Below are 22852 nucleotides of genomic sequence, written 5' to 3'. Positions count from 1 at the left end.
AACTGAGGGAGCTAAGTAGAGGGGAGAAGACCCAGGAGACAAGAGATGGGGAGTTCCCTCTCTCTGGGAGGATCCTGGGGTAGGCAGACTGAGGAAAGGTGCAAGAGCAGAACTGGTCCCTGTATCCAGGGACAGATGGTACAGTAGGCACAATTTGCCTACAGAAAGAACCAGAATAGGTTCCTGTGAGAAAGCCTAAGTTAGTGCCTACAACAGGTAGAAGAGACCCACAGGGAACAGAGTAGGTTGCTGTGGGAGGGAGCCCTGAGGTAGGATTTGTAAGTAGAAACAGAAGACTTCCGTAGCCCAAAGGGGCAGGAGAATTATTCAGATTTGTTTGGATTTTCATTTGGACCTTTCACTTACCCCAGAAGGGGATTGAATTTATGTGACTTGGCCAGAGGACTGAGCCACAGAAAACCCCATAAGAGGCAGACGGCCAGCAAGAGGTGCTGGAGCCGAGGATTCCGGCGACACTGCACACAGATGCAAGGGGGTGCTCCCAGGGTAGGGGGGTCCCATCACAAAGACGCACAAATTCCTTTAATAGACGCATCTACCCCTGCTACTTGAGCAAACATGCTTAGCGTATTGTGATTATGTTTGGGAAACAAGGTGGGGGTATGTATGCATGGTGGAAGCGGGTGGAAATCAGTAGAAGAAAATATTAAGTTAGAGACTTGTGGGACTTTTTTGAAATATATTAACCTTTTTCTTTGTACTATGTTCTATGCACTTCATGATAACATCTATGGAAGTCTACAGTACTGTGCTACAGTCTTATGTCATTGCAGATATTTTTAAAACCCACGAGGCATAAATGTCTCCACCATGTTTCCTAAGTTTGTCCTCAGCACTCTAAGCATGATTTCTCAAGCAGCAGTCTTTTTACAGAATATCAATTGTAGTAACTAATGACCATGAAAGTAGGGATAATAGTATAAAGGCCTTGGCTACAGTGACGTTTGTGTGATAATCTCCCACCATTCCTGTAGCACTGATGCTGTCTGTAGGGGAAGCAGTAGTGTAGGCAAGGCCTTTATGTAGATCTGCCTTCTGTAGGCCTGCACACTGTTCAGGGTGATAGAATTTACTATTTAAATGTCTTTTCCATCATCCAGCGTAGAACACCCACTCCAACAATCAGCCCTCTACTCCAGGTGTTTTTGCAACTTTCCCTGTTTAAACACTTCTCTTTTGTTCTGTGCCCAGCATGTGGTTTGGGAAATTGCTGATGAGACATTCCTCCACAGGCATTTGTGGGGAAAGATAGCTCAGTGGTGTGAGCATTGGCCTGCTAAACCCAGGGTTGTGAGTTCAATCCTTGAGGGGGCCATTTAGGGATCTGAGGCAAAAATTGGGGATTGGTTCTGCTTTGAGCAGGGGTTGGACTAGATGACCTCCTGAGGTCCCTTCCAACCCTGATATTCTGTGATTCTATGTCTGTCTGAGAGGATAATATAATGCAAGAAAAAGCGACTTAACTTTTTCATCTTATTTTAGCATCTTATTATTTCAAAGGTATCCCAGCACTTCAGGAGAAATACTGCTGCTATCAGCTTTGAAAGCACCAATATCTCACAAAATGACTAAGCAGTTGCCAGTTAAAGTTAACTTTATCTCATTAATGAGCTGGGATCATCTTCTGTAAGGATTTTAGCCTCTTTTGAGATAAGATTTCTCTCTATCTCAAGATAAGTTATTTTGCATGACATGATTGTTACCAGTGCACATTGTTGGGATATTCCTCTCTGATGATAATCAAATGAGCAGCAACTAATCAAACCTAATCCCCAGGAGATTCATGTTCCTGTAAATTTGTCTTCACTTGCTTCCCTCCTCCCCTGAAGGAGGCAATGGGGTTTTTCCCTTTTTATCTGCAAAAACAGGTATATACTTCCCCCATCCCCAAGCAGAGATCAGAGTAAGTGTAACCCCTCATCCCCGCGAGCCTAAAAATTGTTCTAAGGAATTTATTCAAGCCCTTGCACTGAATAGACCTTACACCCGTAATCTTAAAGGTGGTTACGCCTCAGAGAGGAATAGACCTGAACTTCCTAATCTTAAAAGTTTTTCAGCATTCCAGTGGCGGGGCTAGCAGTCATACCCATGTTGGCCTTGTATGTGCTAGGATAATGTGGGCCCATAATTCTCCACCAGTAATACCAACTGTGGAGACTATAATGTAGATGAGACAGGCATTTTATCTCTTTCACCTCACCTTGCTTTGACTACTTGAGTAATATACTCTTCATTATGGGAAAGGAAGGCAGAATCAGACTTTAAGTTTACCAAGATAGCTACACAATGACCCTTGGTCATGTTCAGTAAGCACTACAGAGTAGAATGCTTAGAGAAACGTAGTCTGGACTCTGGGCAGGAGCTGCTGGCAGTCCATTCAGGTAACTACCAGCATCACATTTGCCCATCTCATGCAGTTATGCTTCCCCTTCCTCTCCAGGTAGCCTTTCCTAGGCCATTTCTATATGTAGAGTGCTGCAGTGGCACGGCTGTACTGATGCAGCTATGCTGTTGCAGTGCATCTGGTGAAGACGCTCTGTGCTGATAGGAGTGAGCTCTCCCATTGGCATAATAAAACCACCTCCACGAAACATAGCACTATGCACACAAGCGCTTATGTTGGTGTAACTTATGTCACTCAAGGGGGTGGTTTATTCACACCCCTGAGCAACAGAAGTTATACCGACATAACCTGTAGTATAGACATAGCCCAAGAGACAGTCTGTCTTTCAGGGCTTCTATTCTGAACTCAGCAGTCTACACGGGTATTTATCAAATGACAGAACAATAAACCCGCTGATTTGTTTTGTGTGACTTGGTTCACAAAGCAAACACCCTCCCAAGGAGGTATGTTGTCAGGAGATAGACCACGTCTACACTGGCTACAGTGCTGTAGCTATGCCAGCATAATTCTCCAGTATAGACACAGCCTGCACTGACAGAAGGTATAGGAACACTACCTCCCCAAGCGATGGTAGCTAGATGGATGGAAGAATTCTGCGTCAACACTGGGGGTTAGGTTGGCAGAGCTAAGGCACTGAGAGGTGTGGATATGTCACACCTCTGGGTGACATAGGTATGTCAACCTAAACTTCAAGTGTAGACCAGGCCTTAGTCATAGATGCAGCTGTGTAGATATTACAGAAACTAAAATGCTGATTTTTTGGTAGGATAAATTTTTTGCCACTGTTTCAAAAATGATTAAAGTAGGATGACAGCTGTTGTGTAAGAAAACAAAATGTCTTTACTGTCATAGGAAGTAAATCTAGCTCTGTTAGCAATTTTACATTATTTATGAATCATAAGAAATATCATGTGAGAGATATCATGAGACAGAGGAGTCTCTGTCTCTCACTATAAAATGTTAAACATTTGATGATAACTTGCGGTCTATTTTTACAAATGGATGGTCATTATATAATTAATACATTTAGATGTTCAGATCCTGGGAACCAAGAACACTGCTGTAATTCTGTACATGTTAAACATAATTACATGTATGTTCTCGAAAGAGTCTTTCCGAAGGACCAAAATAGAGAAAGAGTTGTGCCACAACAGGGTCAGCTCATGATTAGCCCAGTGTTAGCTGGAGTTTTACATATATTGGTAGGATAAATGTTTTGCCACTCAGGGCATGTCAATCTTAGGTCAACTTACAGCCACCACGGTAATGACGCCGGTGGCTGATGTCCACACTGCCCTCCTTCCGGTGGTGGTGCATGTCCTCACCAGGAGCACTTCCACCAACTGAAAAGGGGCAGGGTGGGTAGCTGAGAGCCAGGGCTCTCAGCTCCATGCAGCTCCACATTGGGAGCCCAGCTGCCCCATGGGCTTCTCGTCTCCCCACTCCCAGCTGGGAAAGGAGGGGAAGCTGCCCAGGGCTCCTCGCCTCCGGCAGGGAGATCCACACCCAGAGGCCAGTTGGCTGCCATACTCCTGGCAGGGAGCCAGGGTCCCAGGAGGCAGCAGGTGGGTGGCAGCCTGGCTTTGAGCGGAGACCCGGCAGCACCCTGGCAGAAGATCTGGCTTTCTAGAGCTGTGAAATTGACATGACATTTTACAGCTGATGTAAGGAACGCAGTGTCTACACAGACACTGTTGCCCTAACTACACTGACATAAGCCCTACGCCTCTTGTGGAGGTGGAGTTATTATGTCAGTGTAGTAAGGCACTTATATTGGTAGGAGCAAAGCTGTAGTACAGACACTGACATAGTTAGGTTGACATAAGGCAGCTCTGTAGTGTAGACCAAGCCTTAGAAAAGAGAAACTCCTCTGTGAAAAGGAACTTTACTATATGGATTACTTACATCGGAGACCAGTAACTAACTTATTGGTAGTTTAACATCTACATGGTAAGAAATTAGTCTGCAGTTTGCTTTCAGAGCTAATATTTCTTCGTTGGTTATAAAAGAACAGGAAATTAGGACTTGTGGAATCTCTTTCCAACTCAGGCACTGAGTAATAGTATGACACGGGCAAATCACTGACCCTTTCTATGGCTTAGATTGCGCATCTGTAAAATAAGTATAAAAATACTTTTCTGTCCCATGTTCAATGTACATAGAATACTTGGAAACTCATGAATGGAAAATGCTGTAAAATTATAAAATGTTGTGGTAATAGTCACCAACTAGTGGTTTTGCACATAGTCTTACGAGTTCTTAGAATGTGAGCAAGTTTTTACTTTTTGAAGAAATGCAGTATTAGTTCTGTTATACAGTCTTCCTTTGAGAGAAGCTGTGGCAGGTAGCAAAGAGTTTGCTCTCTGCTTTATTCTCTATAGTAGAGGTAATTTGTGGGACAGAGTACACTTCCTGTGATATGGGCACTGGTATGTGGATTGAGATTTCTGTTCCAGGACTGGTGTATATGTTAAAATAGAGCAGATTACTCGTAGAGCATACCCAGACTCCATGTCATTGATTTCTCTTCCACTAGAGCTACAAGACACCAGAAATCAGCTACCACTCAACAGAGGGTGACACTGATATCAGAAGAAGGGGCAACAATATCAAATTTAATAATCAAAGTCTAAAGAAAATAATTGTTACAAAATGTAGAGTAATATATAGATGTCTTAGATGTTTTGATACACATTAGATTTGTTATTTTTATATTTAAATGGTAAAATATTGAATGTCTGAAGTTGCTAGTTGCTAGTTGTATGAAAAATGGAAAATTGATATACAAGCCATCTTTGTCATCTTCTGCTAATTCTCTCCTCACAAAGCCAGCCTTAGTCTAGAAGTGTGGAGGACTTCTCTCTGGTCTTTCTCTGCTTGAAGTGGATGGTCAATACTGAAGCAGGGAATGTAAGATGTAAGGAGGATAAAACCATAGATAGGTGGGATTTTACCTGGAATTCATCTAACACATGACTCCCACTGGAGAAAAATGTTTCCAAAACTATTTCCTTCGTTTACTCGGATATATAACTTTTTGAGGGAAAATGCTTAACTGTATTGACAGTGTGTGGTTTGTGGCTTTCAGACTCCTAAGATCTCTTTAAAGCAAAATGCAAAAAATAGATTAACCAAGTGCAGTACATGCATCATAGAAACAAAATCCTGTACATATTTAAAGTGCATTCTAGATATTTCCTTATCCACTATAGAAAGGCTAGTGCTAGATTTAAAAGAATTCAAGATTTCTACAGCTGAGCTTCATTTTTATAGTAATCCAGCCAAATCTGTAATTCTTCCCAGATATATAGAGAGGACACTCACACGAAGGGCCAGTAGGAAAACTGAATATAACACACACAGGCATACACTGTTTATTTGCAGTAAATTAGATATCTTGATGCCAAACCCACAAACAGAAAGATACTTTCATTTCAGACTGGTGGTCTTTAGGCCTCATGACTGGCGTGCTGACTCGGCTTGGCCTCTCCTTCTGTGGCTGCAGTTTGCCATTCTGTGTGTTCAGTGCTGTATGTACTTGCAATTGATGGGTTAGGGTTACAGATAGCATGGTACTGGAATAGGGCTTCACTTGGAGTCATAAATAATGTTAATACAAATCATCTGTGTTATTTCTAAATGGGTCCCAAGTCAGAGAAAGGGAATACCAAGCTCATACATGGCCAGCCTTTACAGAGAGTGCAAAAATCCTCCTTTTATATAAATTCATACATTTGTTTGCACGTATTCACAAATATTTTAAAAAAGACTTGTCTACAGTCATTCATATTTTAAATTAGGTGAGATGCTAGAGGTTCAGATTTGACCACTGCAGTAGCACTCTGTAGCATGTGTGCTCATGGTACTGCTTGGTTTGTCCATAATATGACAAGTTTGCATGTCCTTGTATCGATATGGCAAAGGTAATCAAGTGCATATATAAGCAACTATTTAAAACCTCTTACTCTACATATGTACATCTTTCAACTGTAAAATCAACCATTTTATTTTTCCAAGGAGGAAATAATTTTTTTGAATAATCATGCCAGCGATGGCAAGTTACACAGCATAGAGCAGTGTTCTGAATTAAATATGTATCCATGCTTCTCTCATTTTTAAAATAGTAGCTAAGACTGACAGGTCAGATTTACATCAGCACTGGCCTACAGCTGTAAAACCTGCAGTCCTTACTCAGGCAAAGCTTACATTAATCTCAAGGATGTTGTATATGAGTAAGGACTACAGGATTGTACCCACAGGCCTGCCTGGAAGTCTAATCCAGCATGTACCTCCTGACGTCAGCATCAGTAGTCCAACAAAAAAAGACAGAAGTCTGCTTAATGTGATAACTTTCGTCACAATGTTCTGTTAGTGTCATGTCTGGGTATAAGAGTAACCTCACTGCGTAGAGCCTACATGGTAGCACTGAAGTGGTGCCTAATCTATTTTTGAGCCTGCTGCACTGGGTCAATTTAATCCCAAGTGAATTGTGTTGAGTATTGCCCAGTGGAGCTGAAAGAGTACTTCTCAGGGAATAATTTATTTCAGATGGTAACTTTGCTTTTTTTTCTTTGCAGAATATTCATATGCTAATAGCAATTTCCTCAAATTTGTTAGTCATTCAAATTCATTCAACAAACACCTTTTGGAATGTTTTACTCCTTGCATTGTTTGTAAACAATCAAAAATTGAGCTCTGTTGCTTAATTTTGACTGTCCACCTAAGGGTATGTCTACACAGCAGCTGGGAGATGTAATTCACAGTGTAAGTAGATGAACATGCACTAGCTCTGGTCAAGCTAGCACCTAAAAATAGCAGTGTGGCCATGGCAGCTGCTTTGGCTAGACACTTCCTGGATACATACTTGGGCCTTAACCCAAGCTGCTGCCCATGCCACCATGGCCACGCTGATAATTTTAGCTGGAGCAGAGCTAATGCACATATGCCTACCTGAGCTGGGAATTACCCCTCCCAGTTGCTGTGTAGACTTACCTTAAGTCACATGATATAGCTTCTGTTCCCAGATCGGATGGTTGTACAGCCAATATCATTTATACGCTTGTTAGCTGAGCAAGATGTTTTGACTTTAAGGTCAAGGAGTATAAAAAGATTAAGCTATTTAGTAAACAAAGACAGTACAGGCATATTTGAGATAAAACAGTTTCGATATAGTCTTCAGTCTGCACATATTGTGTAATCAAAAACTTGCATCAGTACAAAAAGTGTTTGGAGGAATTTCAGCAACAATTTGTGTGACCACTCAATGAAGTTACGATTATTTTTTCTGATATGGTCATATCCAACCACCATGAAACCAGCTGTCAGGTAAACTCAGGATGAATAGCAGGAGATCCAACAGTGCTTCCTTCATAAGCTCAGCTCCTAAACACTACAAACTTGTCTTTCCACAGAAAGTTCGGTATCCAACCAACTGAAAGACAAAGGGATGAGATGAATGCAGGAAGGTTGCTTTTATAAATATTTAAAAAGAAGGGAATTTGGTGTTCTAGTATTTGCATCACAACAAATGTTACCATCACACATTTTGGCCTTTGTACAATTCAGAAATTATTTGCATTATGGGAATAACCCTGATCAGTTTGCACCTCACTGGGATTATTTATCCCTTGGACACATATAAGCAACTTTTTGTAATCACTTTCCACATATGTTAGAGTGATGGACCTTAGCAAACAAATAGTAATAATAAATGTGGGCTACAGAAAAATAATTTTAGTTGTATTTGGGAATATCCACACAAAATGGATTTTAAATTTGCAAGAACAATTCAGTTGGAATTGTATTCAACTGGAATACAGTGCTCACCCCCACACTTAATAGACATGTTGAACTTCAGGGGGTTTTGACCCTCATTTACTTATAGTATCTTACAGAGAGAGTTATTTTGATTTTACAGGCCTTCCTATGATGCTCATCATCATAGGCGCTGACTCCATGGGTGCTCCAGGGCTGGAGCACTCACAGGCAAAAAATAGTGGGTGCTCGACACCCACTGGCAGCCCCCCATCAGCTCCTCCCCCAACCTACCCCAGCACCTTCCACCCTCTGTCAGCCTAGCCGGTCAGCACCTCCACTTCTCTCCCAGCACCTCCCACTCACTGTAATCAGCTGTTTAGCGGTCTGCAGGAGGTGCTGGGGGGGAGGAGTGAGGATGGATGCACTCGGGGGAGAGGATGGGGTGGGAAGAGGTGGGGTTTGGAGAAGGGATGGAGTGGGCAAGGGGCCCGGGAGGAGTGTGGGTCAAGCACCCCTCCCCGGGAAAGGACAAAGTCAACACCTGTGCTCATCATCATCATATCTGAGTATTTCCTAAATACTAATGAACATATTCTCTAGATTAGAAAATATCATGATCCCCCTTTTACAGTTAGAGAACTGAAGATCAATTAGATGACTTGTACAAGGGCATGCAGGGAGTCTGATAGACTGGCAATGGAACTCTGATTGCCTTAGTCCCAGCTTACTGCCTTAGCCACAAGTCCATCCAGCTTCATTCCAGCTGGTTTCCTTACTTTTCCAGAGTGCAGGTAATAAGTGTCTCAATTCACCTTTCAGGCATTTATTTTAACTTGTTTTGATCCCAGTCCTGGTTTCACCTACAAACGCCTCTTGACTTCAGACATCTGATCAAGACAGCATTTGTTAACGGTAGATTTTGAGTGCACATGAAATGCAAGCTCAGCCTCTTTACTTACTGAAAATTTAGAATATTGTGGCTTAAAGATTGTGTCTTCCACATCCTTAAGTACAAATTTATGGGATTGATGCAGAATCCACTTGGTGTAATCCTACAGCCTGTATTATATAAGAGGTCAGACTAGGTGATCATAATGGTCCCTTCTTGTTGTAAAATCTATGAATAAAAAACACTTTATATTGGACATTAATATTCTTTGCTGCTAGTATATGGAACAGAGCTACCTGCTGAATCTTTGCTTTATGATTTATGGTTTCCTTTTCCCATCCTTCAGCTCCTTTATTTCTTCCTCAGACAGCTACATGAGCCTTTTGGCAAAGAAAGTTCTTTCCAACAAGTAGACCCCAGAAACTCCTCAAGGACTCTGTGTTTAAGGAGATTGAACTTTACAAACCATTTCACTCCATCTGTGGTCGGTAGTCACACTATTCAGAAGAAACTTTATTGGAAAGAATGTGAGCAAAAGCAGCTGTAACAGAATTGTGTTACAAAATCATTTTTCTTCCTCACATAATGTCCTTGTGGGTGCTACACTTCAGACACACATGTGCCTCATGCGCCTTCAGTCAGAGATTTTAAGTAGTGTTGCCAGTTTGACCTACGCATGTGCTCTATTCTGCCTCATACTCTGCTCTATAGCTAGATAGACCTGCAAAGGCAAACCACCCTCAATTTCTTCTCAACCACCTCAGCATGAGACAGAGCCTCAGCAGTGTCCAAGCTCAGCTTACCTCATCTGCAGTTTTTCTCATAGTTTTATTTAGCTTAGCTAGTTATAATAGCGGTAGTTGGTTATAGTTAGTAGTAGTTTGAAAAAATTGTTGTAAGGATGTTAAATTGCTGGGAGGGTATGCCCAGCTCTCTGGTTTTAAACATTTCACTTTGTGCCAGGAGGTTTACCCAGTGAGCGACTGGGAGTCCTGGGCTGTCCATTGCCCGAGGGAGTCACCTGTCCCCCAAAAGTATAATTTTTGCCTGGCCATAAAATTGAGATCCAGAAAGAACCGGGAGATTAAGACGTGCCTCCTTATGATGGAAAGCTCCCTCTGTCTGTCTTCTGATCTAGACCAGGGGATTCTCCCCTCCCCCACATAAACAAGTCTCCAAACAAGTCAACTGTCAACTCAGCTTAATACTCCTCTACAACTGCTAAGAGGAAGACTTCTGAATTCCCTCAAAAAGACTCTGGGAAATTGAGCTTAGGTTCCCCAGATAGGGAATCTCAAAGAAACCCCGGTCACTGATTGAGACAACGGCTTCAGCACCTGCTGATCCCTAACTTAGTACCCATGAGACTGCAGGTTTCTCAGGTACTGTGAGCATCAGTAAACCCAAAGAATCTAAGGGTTCTGGCTCAGGAGGATCTTCATCACTGTCAGGGGATCGAATCAACAAAGATAAGAGGGCTACCTCTTCTAAGCTGGTACCAGTAGAATCAGCCAGGCACTCGGTACCTAACATTTCGGTACTGCAGAAGACCAAGCTAACAGCTAGTAGATTCTCCCCAGGGCGCATAAAGCCTACAGTACTGCCTGCTCCATCTGCCACAGGCTTTTGTCAGGCTCTTGTCAGGCTGCCACCTCAGTATCGACCACCATGTTGGTACCTCAGAAGTTTACATTTTCATGAGACCTTGCAATAACAGAGATGCCTGACTCCCCTTTGTTTGGTACCGATCCATTCTTGGTACCGAAGACCTCTTGGTCTCCGGACTTTCACCTGATACTGACAGAGCCACCATCTTTTTCTCCTGGTGCTCCACCTCTACAAAGTGATGTTGAAAATGACAATGATGATGGTGATTTTTCATTGGTCTCACAAATTTCAGTTCAGGACTCCTCTCCTCCCTATCAGAGGGAGACAGAACATATTTCTGAAAGACACTCTCAAGCTCCATCCCAGTGGTATGAGCACTCTTGGGTGCCCTCACCTATACCATATGGTCCCTCTAATTGGAAGTACTGGGGTCCATGGGCGGCATACTATCAACAAGTCTCTAGGACCCTTAGCTTTCTCTCTTTCAAAAAGGCCTGATCCAAAAGAAGAGACCTTTGAAAACACAAGGCAAGAGTAGACAAAGAGGTTGTAACACTAAACAACATCTCTTCTTCATCCCTAGCTGAAGATGACATAGTCATGCCTCCCCTACCATCCCGGGCGGACAACTTCAAACTTCAAACGGTTTCAGGACCTCATTAAAAGGATAGCAGACTCCTTACAAATTCCACTTGAGGAGGTTAAGGAGTTACAACATAAAATGCTTGATATTCTGCATATAACATCATCTTTCCAAATTGCACTACCTATTAATGAGCTGCTGTTGAACCCTGCAAAAGTAATCTGGCATACCCCAGTGACAACACCATCCACCTGTAAAAGGGTTGATAATAAATAGTATGTTCCATCTAAAGATTTGGAGTTTCTGTTTTCTGATCCCTCGCCCAACAGCCTAGATATTAAGGCTGTCAATGAATATGTAAGGCAGCACCATTCTAAATCAATGCCATATGTTAAAGATCAGAAGTGTCTCGATTTATTTGCTTGCAAATTACATTTGTGTGCGACGCTGAAGTTTAGGATCTCTGACTAGTAGGCATTGATGGTGAAATATAATCACAAAGTTCAATTTGTTTATTGAGCATCTGCCACCAGAGCAGAGGACCAATTCCAGGCAATCATGACAGAGAGTCAGCTCCGCAGCAGAACATCTCTGCAGTCCTCTCTGGATGCCCCCGACACAGCTGCTTTTGCTCTGTTTCTATGGCTGTAGTCATGAGAAGGGCCTCCTGGCTTCAGCTGTCAGGATTTCTGAGGGAGGTTCAAAATACAGTTGATGACCTTCCCTTTGATGGTTTAAAATTGTTTGCAGAAAATACAGACGAGTCTCTCTATATATTAAAAGAATCCAGGGCCACTTTGCGGTCTCTGGAATTTACATGCCTGCACATAAAAGGAAATCTAGTAAGTCCCAGACAGCACAAAGATCTTGTTCTGCTCAATTCTTTAGCTCCCAGAGACCTTATGAACCCCAACAAAAGAGGCAGAGGTTCCAGATAAAGAGACCATCTGATACACAGACATCAGCCTTGAAACCCTCATTGCCAAAACACCAATTTTGTTGGGGTTATTGAGTGTTTGAGTTACCCTCCTCACTTTTTCCTTTCCAGCTGCAATGGTTCACAGCCAGTCCCCACAGCAAGGAAGACATTTCTCACTTCTGACAAGCTTGGGAGCATATCACTATGGACATAGGGTTTTGGAGATCGTATCAGCAGGATACTCCATCCACTTCACTTTCCTCCCTCCATCCAACCCCCCTTCCCTTTCCCTCTTCAGGAACTCCTTTTATAAATGCCTTCTAAAGCAGGAAATAGAGTCCCTTCTGAACCTTAGCAGTATAGAATCAGTTGGGAAGGAGATTTATTCCAGGGACTTCGTGGTTCTAAAAAAGAACAGCGGGTGGAGACCCATTCTACATCTAAGGCTCCTGAACAGGTTTGTGAAGATACAGAAGTTCAAAATGGTGACACTTGCAGCAATTATACCATCATTTGATCTAGGGGATTGGTTCTCGTCCCTCAACCTGCAAAATGCATATCTCCATATAGTGACCCACCTCTCCCACAGAAGGTCCCTACGTTTCACTCTAGGTCAAAACCACTTTCAATACAGAGTGCTTCCCTTCGGACTCTCTTCTGCTCCCAGCGTGTTTTTGAAGTTCTGTCAGTGGTAGTGGCTTACCTTCACAGAGAAGGAATCCCAGTATTTTCATACCTTGATGATTGGCTGCTAAAGGTTTGCTCCTACAGTGAGACCTACGTGGCCACTCAGACGGGTATAGAACTGTTTTGCAGCCTGAGACTGCAGTTAAACATTCAGAAGTTCACCTTGGCCCCCGTCCACAGCTTGGCGTTCATAAGAACCTGCCTCAATGTGGTAGCCACCAAAGCCTTCCTCTCAACACAGAGGTTTACAACTCTATTGAATTTAGTCTTTATAGTCCAAATCGGCCCTCAGACGTTGGTTTAAAACTGTCTTCAGTTGTTGGGGTGTATGGCAACTGTAACTTTTGTGATAAAACCATACATATTTGCAAATGTGCTGCAGAACTGTTGAACTGTCAAGCAAACACAACTTATACAAACTACTCTCAGTTCCTAGTGTTCCTACTGGAAAGAACCTCACAGCATTTGCGCAGGAATCTCCTTCACTCAGCCATTCCTAATGCTGATGATAACAACAGAGGCATCTCTGTTGGGATGGTGAGCACATCTTGATATACTGCTCAAGGCAGGTGGTCATCTCATGAGAGCATTCTGCACATCACCTTTCTGGAACTCAGAGTGGTTAGCAATGACAGTTTTCATTCTATGCCATTGATCAGGGGAAAATATGTGAAGATCATGGCAGACAATATGTCATGATCTCTAACCTCATTCTAGATTACACCCTAGACCTGAAAAAGTCAGGGTTGTCTTTGAATTCCATTAGGGTACATTTGGCAGCCATTACAGCCCTGAATTTCCTGGTAAAGGGTTTTTCGGTGTTCGCACATCAGATAATAGTGATTTTTCTCAAGGGGCTGGGGAATATTTTTCTATGAGTCAGATGTCCTATCCCGTTTTGGGACCCCAAGTTGGTGCTTAGATGCCTTGCGAGACCTCCCTTTGAGCCACTGGCGACCTGTTCCCTTCTTGACTTATCTATGAAAACGGCCTTCCTGGTAGCCATTATTTTTGCTCTACATTGGGGAGATAAGGGCTTCTGATGGTATATCCCCACTTAACAGTATTTTTCAAGGATAGGTCACATTGCGACCACATCCCAAATTATTATGGAAGGTGTCCTCCGATTTCCACATTAATCAGTCTATTCATCTTCCAGTTTTCTTTCCTAAACTATACCTGAATAAGGAGAATGCATTATTACATACCCTTGATGTCAGAAGGTCATTAGACATTTAGTTGGCCAGGACTAAGCCATTTAGAAAAGCTCCCAGATTGTTTGTGTCTATTGTGGATGGACGTAAGGGATCTCGAATTTCCAAGCCGATTCCCTCTAGATGGACATCTGACTGCATTACCTTTTGTTATGAGTGTCATGATCTCTAACCTCATTCTAGAGTACTAACCCATTCAATGAGATCTTTCTACTTCAGTAGCCTCTCTTAAGAATGTCCCCATTGCAGAAATATGTAGAGCCACAACTGGGACCTCCATACACACCTTTTCTAAACATTATACAATAATTCATGACTCAGCTTCTGATGCTATGTTTGGCTCTACTGTACTGTCTTCAATTTTGGACTTCACTGTGAAGCGCTTCCCCCCCTCCTTAGAGGGTACTGTTCAGTAGTCACCTGAAGAGGAGAACTCATAGGGACATGACTCACCCTGTGCAATAACTGTAGTTCTTCAAGATGTGTGTCCATATGGGTGCTCCACTATCTGTCCTCCTTCCCCTCTGCTGTGGAGCATTCCAGTAGGAAAGGAACTGAGTGGGGTCACCCACGCAGCTCTAAATAGCCACATTGCAGAGCACAAGGCAGAGTAGAGTGTATGTTGGGCCGAACGGGCACTGCTACCTAAAATCTCCAATCGAAGGCTCATGGAACACATGCGCACCTGAAGTGAAACATCCTTAGGGGGACACATCTCAAAAAATTAGTTACTGCATGGGGTGAGTAACTTCTCCTTTTAGGTTTGTTTAGAATTTAATGAAAGCATAGAGAGGGATACTAGATTAGGTGCTAAAAATACAATGGAGATGAGCACAGAATAAAAATCTAGAAAGACAGGGACTGACAGCACTGGATCCACCTTGAAGTCTTCTATCCGTAGCCGAAGTACACCACCCACGACAGCAGTGCAGCCTTCTTCCACACTGCCCAACTAATCTACCTCAATCCTGATCTACAGGAACCATCTCGAGGGATGAGAGGACAGCTTGTTCTTCATCACCATTCATTCCTCCCCAGGTTGACTGCAAGGTTGCCAGATAGTCATTTGTGGCTTTATAAAGTAGAAGTTTTTTTACAGGAAGCTGGACCGAGACAACAAAAGTCATTGCACACAGTATCATTTTTATGCTTGGTATTTCAAAGCAAAATCACACAAAGATTGTAAACCGTCACTGAATATTTTTGTCCTAAAATATTTATTTAAAAGAGACCATGTGATTTTTAACAGAAATATACACACAAATGCTGTACTGTTAGAGATTAGCCATCTGGACTTCATAATCCAGCAGGTAAACAAATGACCCAGGCTCTGTGACAGCTCTCAGGTTATTACTGATCATAACAACATTAACATTTCTGGAGGTATCTCTTTGTTTCATCACATTTCAAAGTGTCTGCTCATTTTGTTTTCACGTGTTTAAATATTTATTTTGACCTTTTGCCTCCTGGTACAGCCTCCTGGCTTGCTGGACCATCCAAACCAAAATACACCGATGTGATCTTAATGGCTTCACTGATTATATAAACATGCTGAATAAACAGCTCACACAGAATGAAAGACTGAGTCCTTAGTAATATTGTGGTGACTTTTATCCATTTTCAGTTGTCCATACAGGTAGAAGTTGCTTTGTGATGTACCAGCTGATTTTCAAGATCTCTCACCTTAAATAATTGCCTGCATCTAAATTTGTGGTGATCATTCACATAAAAACAAAATTGCAATATCTCTTTTATTTGTAGGTGCTGCTGGAGTATCACCTGGTCTTCTTGGTTTATTGCTGCCTGCCATTGGTGTCCTTGCCTACTTGGAATTCTGAATGTCTCCGGATTTATCTTGTCCTCTGTCCAGTGTAAAGGACACCCTTCAAACCTGTGAGGATAACTATTCTTTTTGACTCCTGTGGCACCATCTTAAGCCAAATAAATTACACTTTAAAAAATTACCCTACTGATTTACGATGAACTCTAAGAGGACTGAGGCATCCAGGAACTCCTCCATCAAGCGAATCAACTTTTGAAAGGATAAGAAATTATTTTTAACTTGTTCCAATATGCCTTATAAAACACTTATGCTGATTTGTGACAGTTGCATGATTTGGTCCAATGGGGCAAGTTACAGTGTTAAAATCCAATAACATAGGCTGTACAGTGAAAGTAAAATCACCATACATAGGTGCTTTAACTTGAATAACAAATTGTGAAATATAATAGAGATTGAAATGTTGATTGTGTGTGGTAAATGTAAGAGTAATTACGTCTGTCTGTACTATCCTATATGTTTTGTGCACTGCATATTTTTGAATGTCCCTATCATCATTTATGAGATTTCACATTTTTAGGGATACAGTCAAAGCAAAAACATTGAATTCATTTTTAGAGCTTTTTTACTTGAAGCAATTGAATATACTTTGAGAGCATTTGAAACTAGGTTCCATTACAAGGAATTTTTATTTTAGATACATTTGGGGAGTTCAATTTTGAATATTAATAGCAACATTGAATTATAAGGCTTTTCCAGACCTTTACTTCCTATAATGCAACATTTAAAAAAAATGCTCTTCAAACAAATTGTGATTTTCTTAATTAGTAATAGATTATTTCAGTTTGATCACACAAAGAACATCAGTGGCAGCATATGCAGCTTGATACCATTTCTTTTACTCTGCTCAGGAATTATTGTTTAAATAATTCAGTCATCGCTGATTTTAAGTGTGAAATTCTGGCTTTCATACAAGCAGCATAATTGCCCGTCCTCCCTCAAGATATTGGAACAGCATGTTAAAAGTTCGAAAATGGAGTCCAGTATAGGATCAGCCACTGGAACATCAAATGATAGAATGTTTAAGTTGTGTTTTAAAACTGGACACATTTATAATAATAAGCTAAACTATATAAGGTAAAATGGCAAAAACAAAGTAGCACAGTAACAAAAAATTATTCTGATTACTTCTTTATGCTGCAGATTCAAGTTTTTACCTTTCTTTAGTGAAGCCCTGCAGTTGGAAGAATATGCTTTTTTTTCAATAACTTGATATTATTCTACTGTTCCTAGTGCTGTAAATAAGAGTTTAAAAGTTCTTAGACTATTTCTCTGTCTGATACAATACTGAAAGATATGAAGATGTTAAATGAAAGCAGATCCCAGCTGGTCTGATCCTAAATGTCAACTATGGCTTTTGCAAAAATGGAAGTCCAATAGGAGATAGAGAATGTTTTTGTTCTGACTGTGTCTACACTGTTTCAGTGGTTTTTTAAAAGTTGTTAAAGAAGTGCATATTTCTTTCTTTTTCCATCATGTGCTGAGAACTTAGTCTGAGTGTGAATGTTGAAGAAACACGGTGATATTGAATCAGCTGGCTCAAGTAATAGTGCAATGTCTGATGCTTCAAGAATTATAAGCTTTGAATCATATTTTATTAGCACAACCTTGCTAGCTATTTAGAGATCGAGTTTATCTTTTTAGAACTGATGCTGTAGAGGTCCATAATAATACTATTTACATGAAGCAAGAATAGGCCTATTAACACTTTACACCCTTTTCTTTAATTTGTATGATTTTGTACTATATATTTACCTGTAAACATTTAGAGTCTTCATTAAGAAATATCAATAATACTGTTTTAGTTTAATTTTAATTTTGTTCCAAGATTAAACTTTTTTAAATAGGTGAAAGTGATAACTTCCCTATAGAGGAATGTCAAAAGTTATAAGAGCACTCCTGAATTTCATAAACTGTATAGTTATTTGAAAGAAAAATGAGCTGTTTTCATGTGTAACAGAAACTAAAACTCTGTAAGCCTTCTGTACAAAAGATTGTTTTATTTTGTTTTGGTTTTTATGCAGTATCACTCATTTTTATATAATGTACAACCACAACTAAATCTTTTGCCAAATGCATGATTGCCTTTTGCTTTTCTAATATATGATATAAGGAGCAAAACTGTTTAATTTTTGGATGAAAATGATCTGGAGGGTAAAACCGCTTTTTTTTTTTAATCTGTAACACAGATGAGCTAGATTACAACATCTCATACTGATCTGGTAATTCCAGATTTTTATTGTTTTACACAACTGTGTAAACGGGGACCTTCCGTTTCAAACTGTTGTCAACAAAACTAACTAATGTATCATCTGCTTTAAAACGCAAGGTTCATAATTAAAGTTTAGATAGACACATTTGTTGTTTCTTTATACTTCAGGAAACTTGATATTAATATTACTTAATACTGATGAATTTTGAATTTGTTTTAGTTACTCTTTATCTTATATTTTTTAATTTAGTAGAGCAGAACCATGCTTTGTCCTTTTTAAGAATGAAAAATAAATTATAATTAAATAAATGTATTAATGTTACTCAAGACGTAAAAGCTGTCTTTTGAATTTAACAGGAGATTTAAAAACCTAGTGGCTCTTTATTGTTTTGCCTAGGGGAAAATGGTGTGAAGAAACACCATTTTCACAGCTTTAATAGTGGAAAGGTTCTATTGTGAAAGATTTTTGGAGCATCACGGGAGTCAAGGGTTAACCAAGAAGAACAGCTGTGATCAGTAATGTTTCCCGTTCCAACAGATTTATTACCAAGAGATCCATTTTGTAAAGCTGATCAAAAGGAGCTGAGTTTGGCACTGATATACACCTTGTGCAATCCCACTGATTTCAAGAGGCGGTATCAGATGTAAGGGCTTCATCTGGTGAGATGCTAAGTGCCTCTTGAGAGGCAAATTCAGCATCTCTGTGGGTTTGAATTAATATCACTAAACGTGGCAATAGGAGAAGTAGTACCTTTGTCAGTGAAACTGGTAGTCATTTTGCAAATTTTTGTTCCTTTTTCTGTTCTTGAAACTGCTGGGAGTTTTGCGTTTCCAACAAAGAAAGCAGGAGTCTGTCAGAGAAGAGTGTTCTTAATCTTTGTACAGTGAAATAGAAAATAATCTCCAGTCGAGCCAGTGTGAAACATGAACAGGTCACTAATACAGTAATTATTCCTTTGTGAAACAATGAGCAAAGGATTAGCCATATTGTCAGCCTGATGGTATACATCAAGACAAGATCAAAGCTGCAGTCAGAGATACAGGGAACAGGAGGCTTCCATTGCTCTTGTTTGTTTTATCCTGATTTTTTTGGTTCTCCAGACTTCTGGGCTTGTGGTAGTACATGAGGAAAACCTTCATACTCTTACAGCGTTGAGAGTCTGCGACTCAAGATCTGACGTTTCTGGCTTGATTGTGTCATGGCTGATTTCTTATTGGAAGTATCGTTAAAATAACAGCACCAGGTATTCCACAGATGTTTCAGTGAAGCTTTTGAAAGTTCCAAGTATTTTTATTTTTAATTCTGCTTTGGAATTTCTGTTTCAACTCACTGTAAAAACTCTGATTAAGGAGATTTTTCTGTAGCTACGTAAGGCAGTAGTAAAAAATACTGCAATTTTCAGCCGTTGTGTATCCTGTAACTTACATTTCACCTTTCATATAGGCCTTTCAATGGAACTACTCTACCCATACTAGGCTATCAAAACCACAACAGAACCTTCCTTTTTGTTCAGACAGCAGGAATAACTAACACAAACTGCCTGGTCACCTCCCTCAGATTATGTCTCCAATGATGCTTGAGTCCTCTTTTGTTTCTCTGCGGCTGCTTCCCCCAGCTGTGTCATACAGCATTTCTTTTCATTTTTCAAGAGTACATAGGAAAAGGGGAATCTCAAAAAGGGCCATGATTCACATAGACAAAACATGAAAATCTAAAAATACCTTCCATATTTCAATTAGAAAGGGTGCAATTTTTTTCTATTCAATGTATACTTTTTTATTTTTGTTTGTTATTTCCGTGTATCCAGTCTGATCAAGCCTGGCCTGAAAGATGTCTTGAAAATTCCCTTGAAAACTTCTCCCCTACTACAAGTGGCGATGACTCTGGTCCCTTCTTTTGGATAATATGGTGTGACTGACAAACCCTGGAGATGATGCCAATCCCTTCCCCCAGACACCACCTAAGAGATACTCCTATTTAGCAACTCCTATTGAGTGACTGTACCCAAGCTTCACTGAACTGGGGAAAAACAGACACCTGTCTTCTCTGCTCTTTGGTCTGCAGTACTGCTACTATATCACTTGACCAGCTACATGTTACAGCCTAGTTTTCAGAAGATTCAGTTAGTGTTTAAGGCCCAATGGTAATAGTCATTTTCACTCTCTTTAAAATAAGTTAATTATAGAGCTGGGCCAAATATGGAACCGTTGTAGAGGTTCCAATACCATGGTACCCAAGGCCAAACCAAACCCAACACTGCTTTTGTCCTGTTACAGTTTGTAAAATACACCTTTTACAATATATATGTATTGAATTCTACAGCTAACGGGATCATGCCAGGGCTTGTTATTTTTATAGGTTAATTTTTTCCTAACTTTTGTTACTAAAAATCCCAATAGAAAATTAAAACGCCTATCTGTCTAATTACAAAAAGCTTTCTCCTTCCACCTCCTGTTCCCATTGGTTTGCCTTTGAATGTTGTTCAAGAGGACTGAGCATAACTTAAAGAGTACCTCCTCAGACATCCCTATACGCCACCCTGGCTGAGAAATAGCAGAGAAGAGAATAAGGAGTCAAACATTCCCCAGCACCACAGCTGGCTGATAGCTCAGCCATGAAGCACCCACTACAGCTGAAAACAACCCCCTATCTACAGGTAGTCTGAGGATTGGGGTTAACACAGCTTCCTGCAATCAATCCTCCACCTCCCTCCCCATCGAACACATTTTTCTGACTGAGCCGCTCAGCCCCAAGATGCAGCTATTGCAGAGTTATTAGAAAGCCAGTGGTAGCCTCCACAGGACTGGTATGTGGGGGAGACCATATCCACAGAAGCCCAGTGAGTATATTTGCATATACTCCTTACCCACTTCTAGGACTCCACCAAGGAGAGGCTGAGCAGACACTCCTTGTCCCACCACGTTTACCTAGCTATGCCCAGTTTATTCACACTGTTGCAGAGCTCCTCTCCACTTTGCCTCCAGGCTTTATTTGTTGTTTGCATCTGCTAATTTTTTTAATACTTTTATTTGACAACTGAACACCTTCCGCTTCCCCTGCTGAAGGCTCTATGTAGGGCCCAGTTCTATTTGTGTCTTTGGAGGGTCTTGTTAGAGAGAGTTTCTATTCTGTTTCACCTTCAGGTATAGATATACTGCATGTGGACTTCCAGTCCTTGTCTCTCTTTAAGTTCTCAAACGAGGAAACTTTTAAAGGCACAAAGAGCAGTTAGGTGTCCAGCTCCTTGGATTATCTTCTTATAGTCTTCACCATTATTGATTGAATTCTCACAGTGGTACTGAGCATACAGAGCTACTGCACACAGGAGTGGGGGAAATTACATCCCAGATTTTGGGATGTGGATTCTCTTCTCAGGCCAAAGAGATACAAAGAGCTTTTTTAATTTAGCCTTATTTTGATCATTATGTACCAATGGTGCTGTTTATAAGTTGCAGTCAAGATCTTTTGTGGCAGGGTGTGCCTTTTGCTGTACAGAAGCCCAGGTTTTACTCATTGCTTGACTATGCTTATTACTGAAATTCTCTAACAAATAGCATTTGCACTTATAGGGAGACTTTAAATGATCTCTGTGATGGTGGTTAAATCAACATCCCCATTACACAGATGGGAGGCTGAGGCATGACACATTGTGGCAAAGCCCAGTGACCTAACTCTATTTCTGCCTGTAACTGTTAGGCCACATTGCCACCCTCTAATGAAAGTGCACACACTGACTTCATGCAGGGTTGTTCCCTCAAATAATTGCTTGCGGTGGCACATTTTATAGAAAGAACAAAATCCAGTACTAGCAGTATAACAAATGGATATCAGATTGTTTTCCTTCCACACTCTAAACCAGTTTCCACAGTATTATGCAGGTTACAAATGTACAAAATAGGGTACAGTTTCAAAGAGGGAAGCAGGATGTGTACATGCAAAGCTATTTGAAAAGGGATTTTGCTGATGCAGCAGAGCTCTTATGTTTAGTAATTAAACTACCCAGAGTTATCCTGTTTCCTTTTGTAGAAATTGTGTTCATGAAATTGTGTTGACTCAACACAACAAGTTTTCTGTGCTGTCCGGGTCAGTGCAGGAAGTCAACAGTTTTCCGTTATAAATCTGCATTCTTCAGTAAGAACTCCTGTATGACAGCACTGTGATAAATACAGTTCTTTATTCAGCCATGTCACCTGAGGATTAAAGTGATCCAGAGTTCTGCAACATATGATAGGTCCTCCATGGATTGTCCTATAGCTTAAAGAAGTAGCAGAATCTAGCCAAGTACTCCATGAAGCTAGCCTTTAATCTTTGTCAAAACAGGTTATAATCCTACCACTCGTATTTGAAATGACAAGTCACTTCCGAGAGAAAATATTCTGCTTCTCATTGGGAGAAGAGATTGGTTTCTGTTGAGCTGGCACTTTAGCTGATATATTGAATGTAACACATTGATGAAAGGTTTCAGAGTAGCAGCCGTGTTAGTCTGTATTCGCAAAAAGAAAAGGAGGACTTGTGGCACCTTAGAGACTAACCAATTTCTTCGAGCAGAAGCTTTCGTAAGCTACAGCTCACTTCATCGGATGCATTCAGTGGAAAATACAGTGGGGAGATTTATATACACAGAGAACATATTGGATACAATTAACTTAGGCTTAGACATATACACAAACTGGATACAATTAACTTAGGCATGAATAGAGATTGGGAGTGGATGGGT

The 22852-nt window shown here is 40.8% G+C and overlaps 1 protein-coding gene across 1 annotated transcript in view; it reads left to right on the top strand.

Annotated features, from left to right (window-relative positions):
- CNTN1 (contactin 1) overlaps positions 1–17998 on the top strand; it is a 417240-nt gene extending 399242 nt beyond the window's left edge. The window contains exon 23 of the mRNA XM_074942235.1: positions 15844–17998. Coding sequence (XP_074798336.1) covers positions 15844–15920 — 77 coding nt within the window. The 3' untranslated portion in view covers positions 15921–17998. The remainder of the gene's footprint in view (positions 1–15843) is intronic.
- The last annotated feature ends 4854 nt before the right edge of the window (positions 17999–22852 follow it).

Source organism: Natator depressus, chromosome 1, assembly GCF_965152275.1.
Source record: "Natator depressus isolate rNatDep1 chromosome 1, rNatDep2.hap1, whole genome shotgun sequence".
In the NCBI taxonomy this organism is placed as follows: Eukaryota; Metazoa; Chordata; order Testudines; family Cheloniidae; genus Natator; species Natator depressus.
The sequence above is the reverse complement of the archived record's forward strand: the minus strand, read 5'-3'. Positions and strand labels throughout refer to the sequence as shown.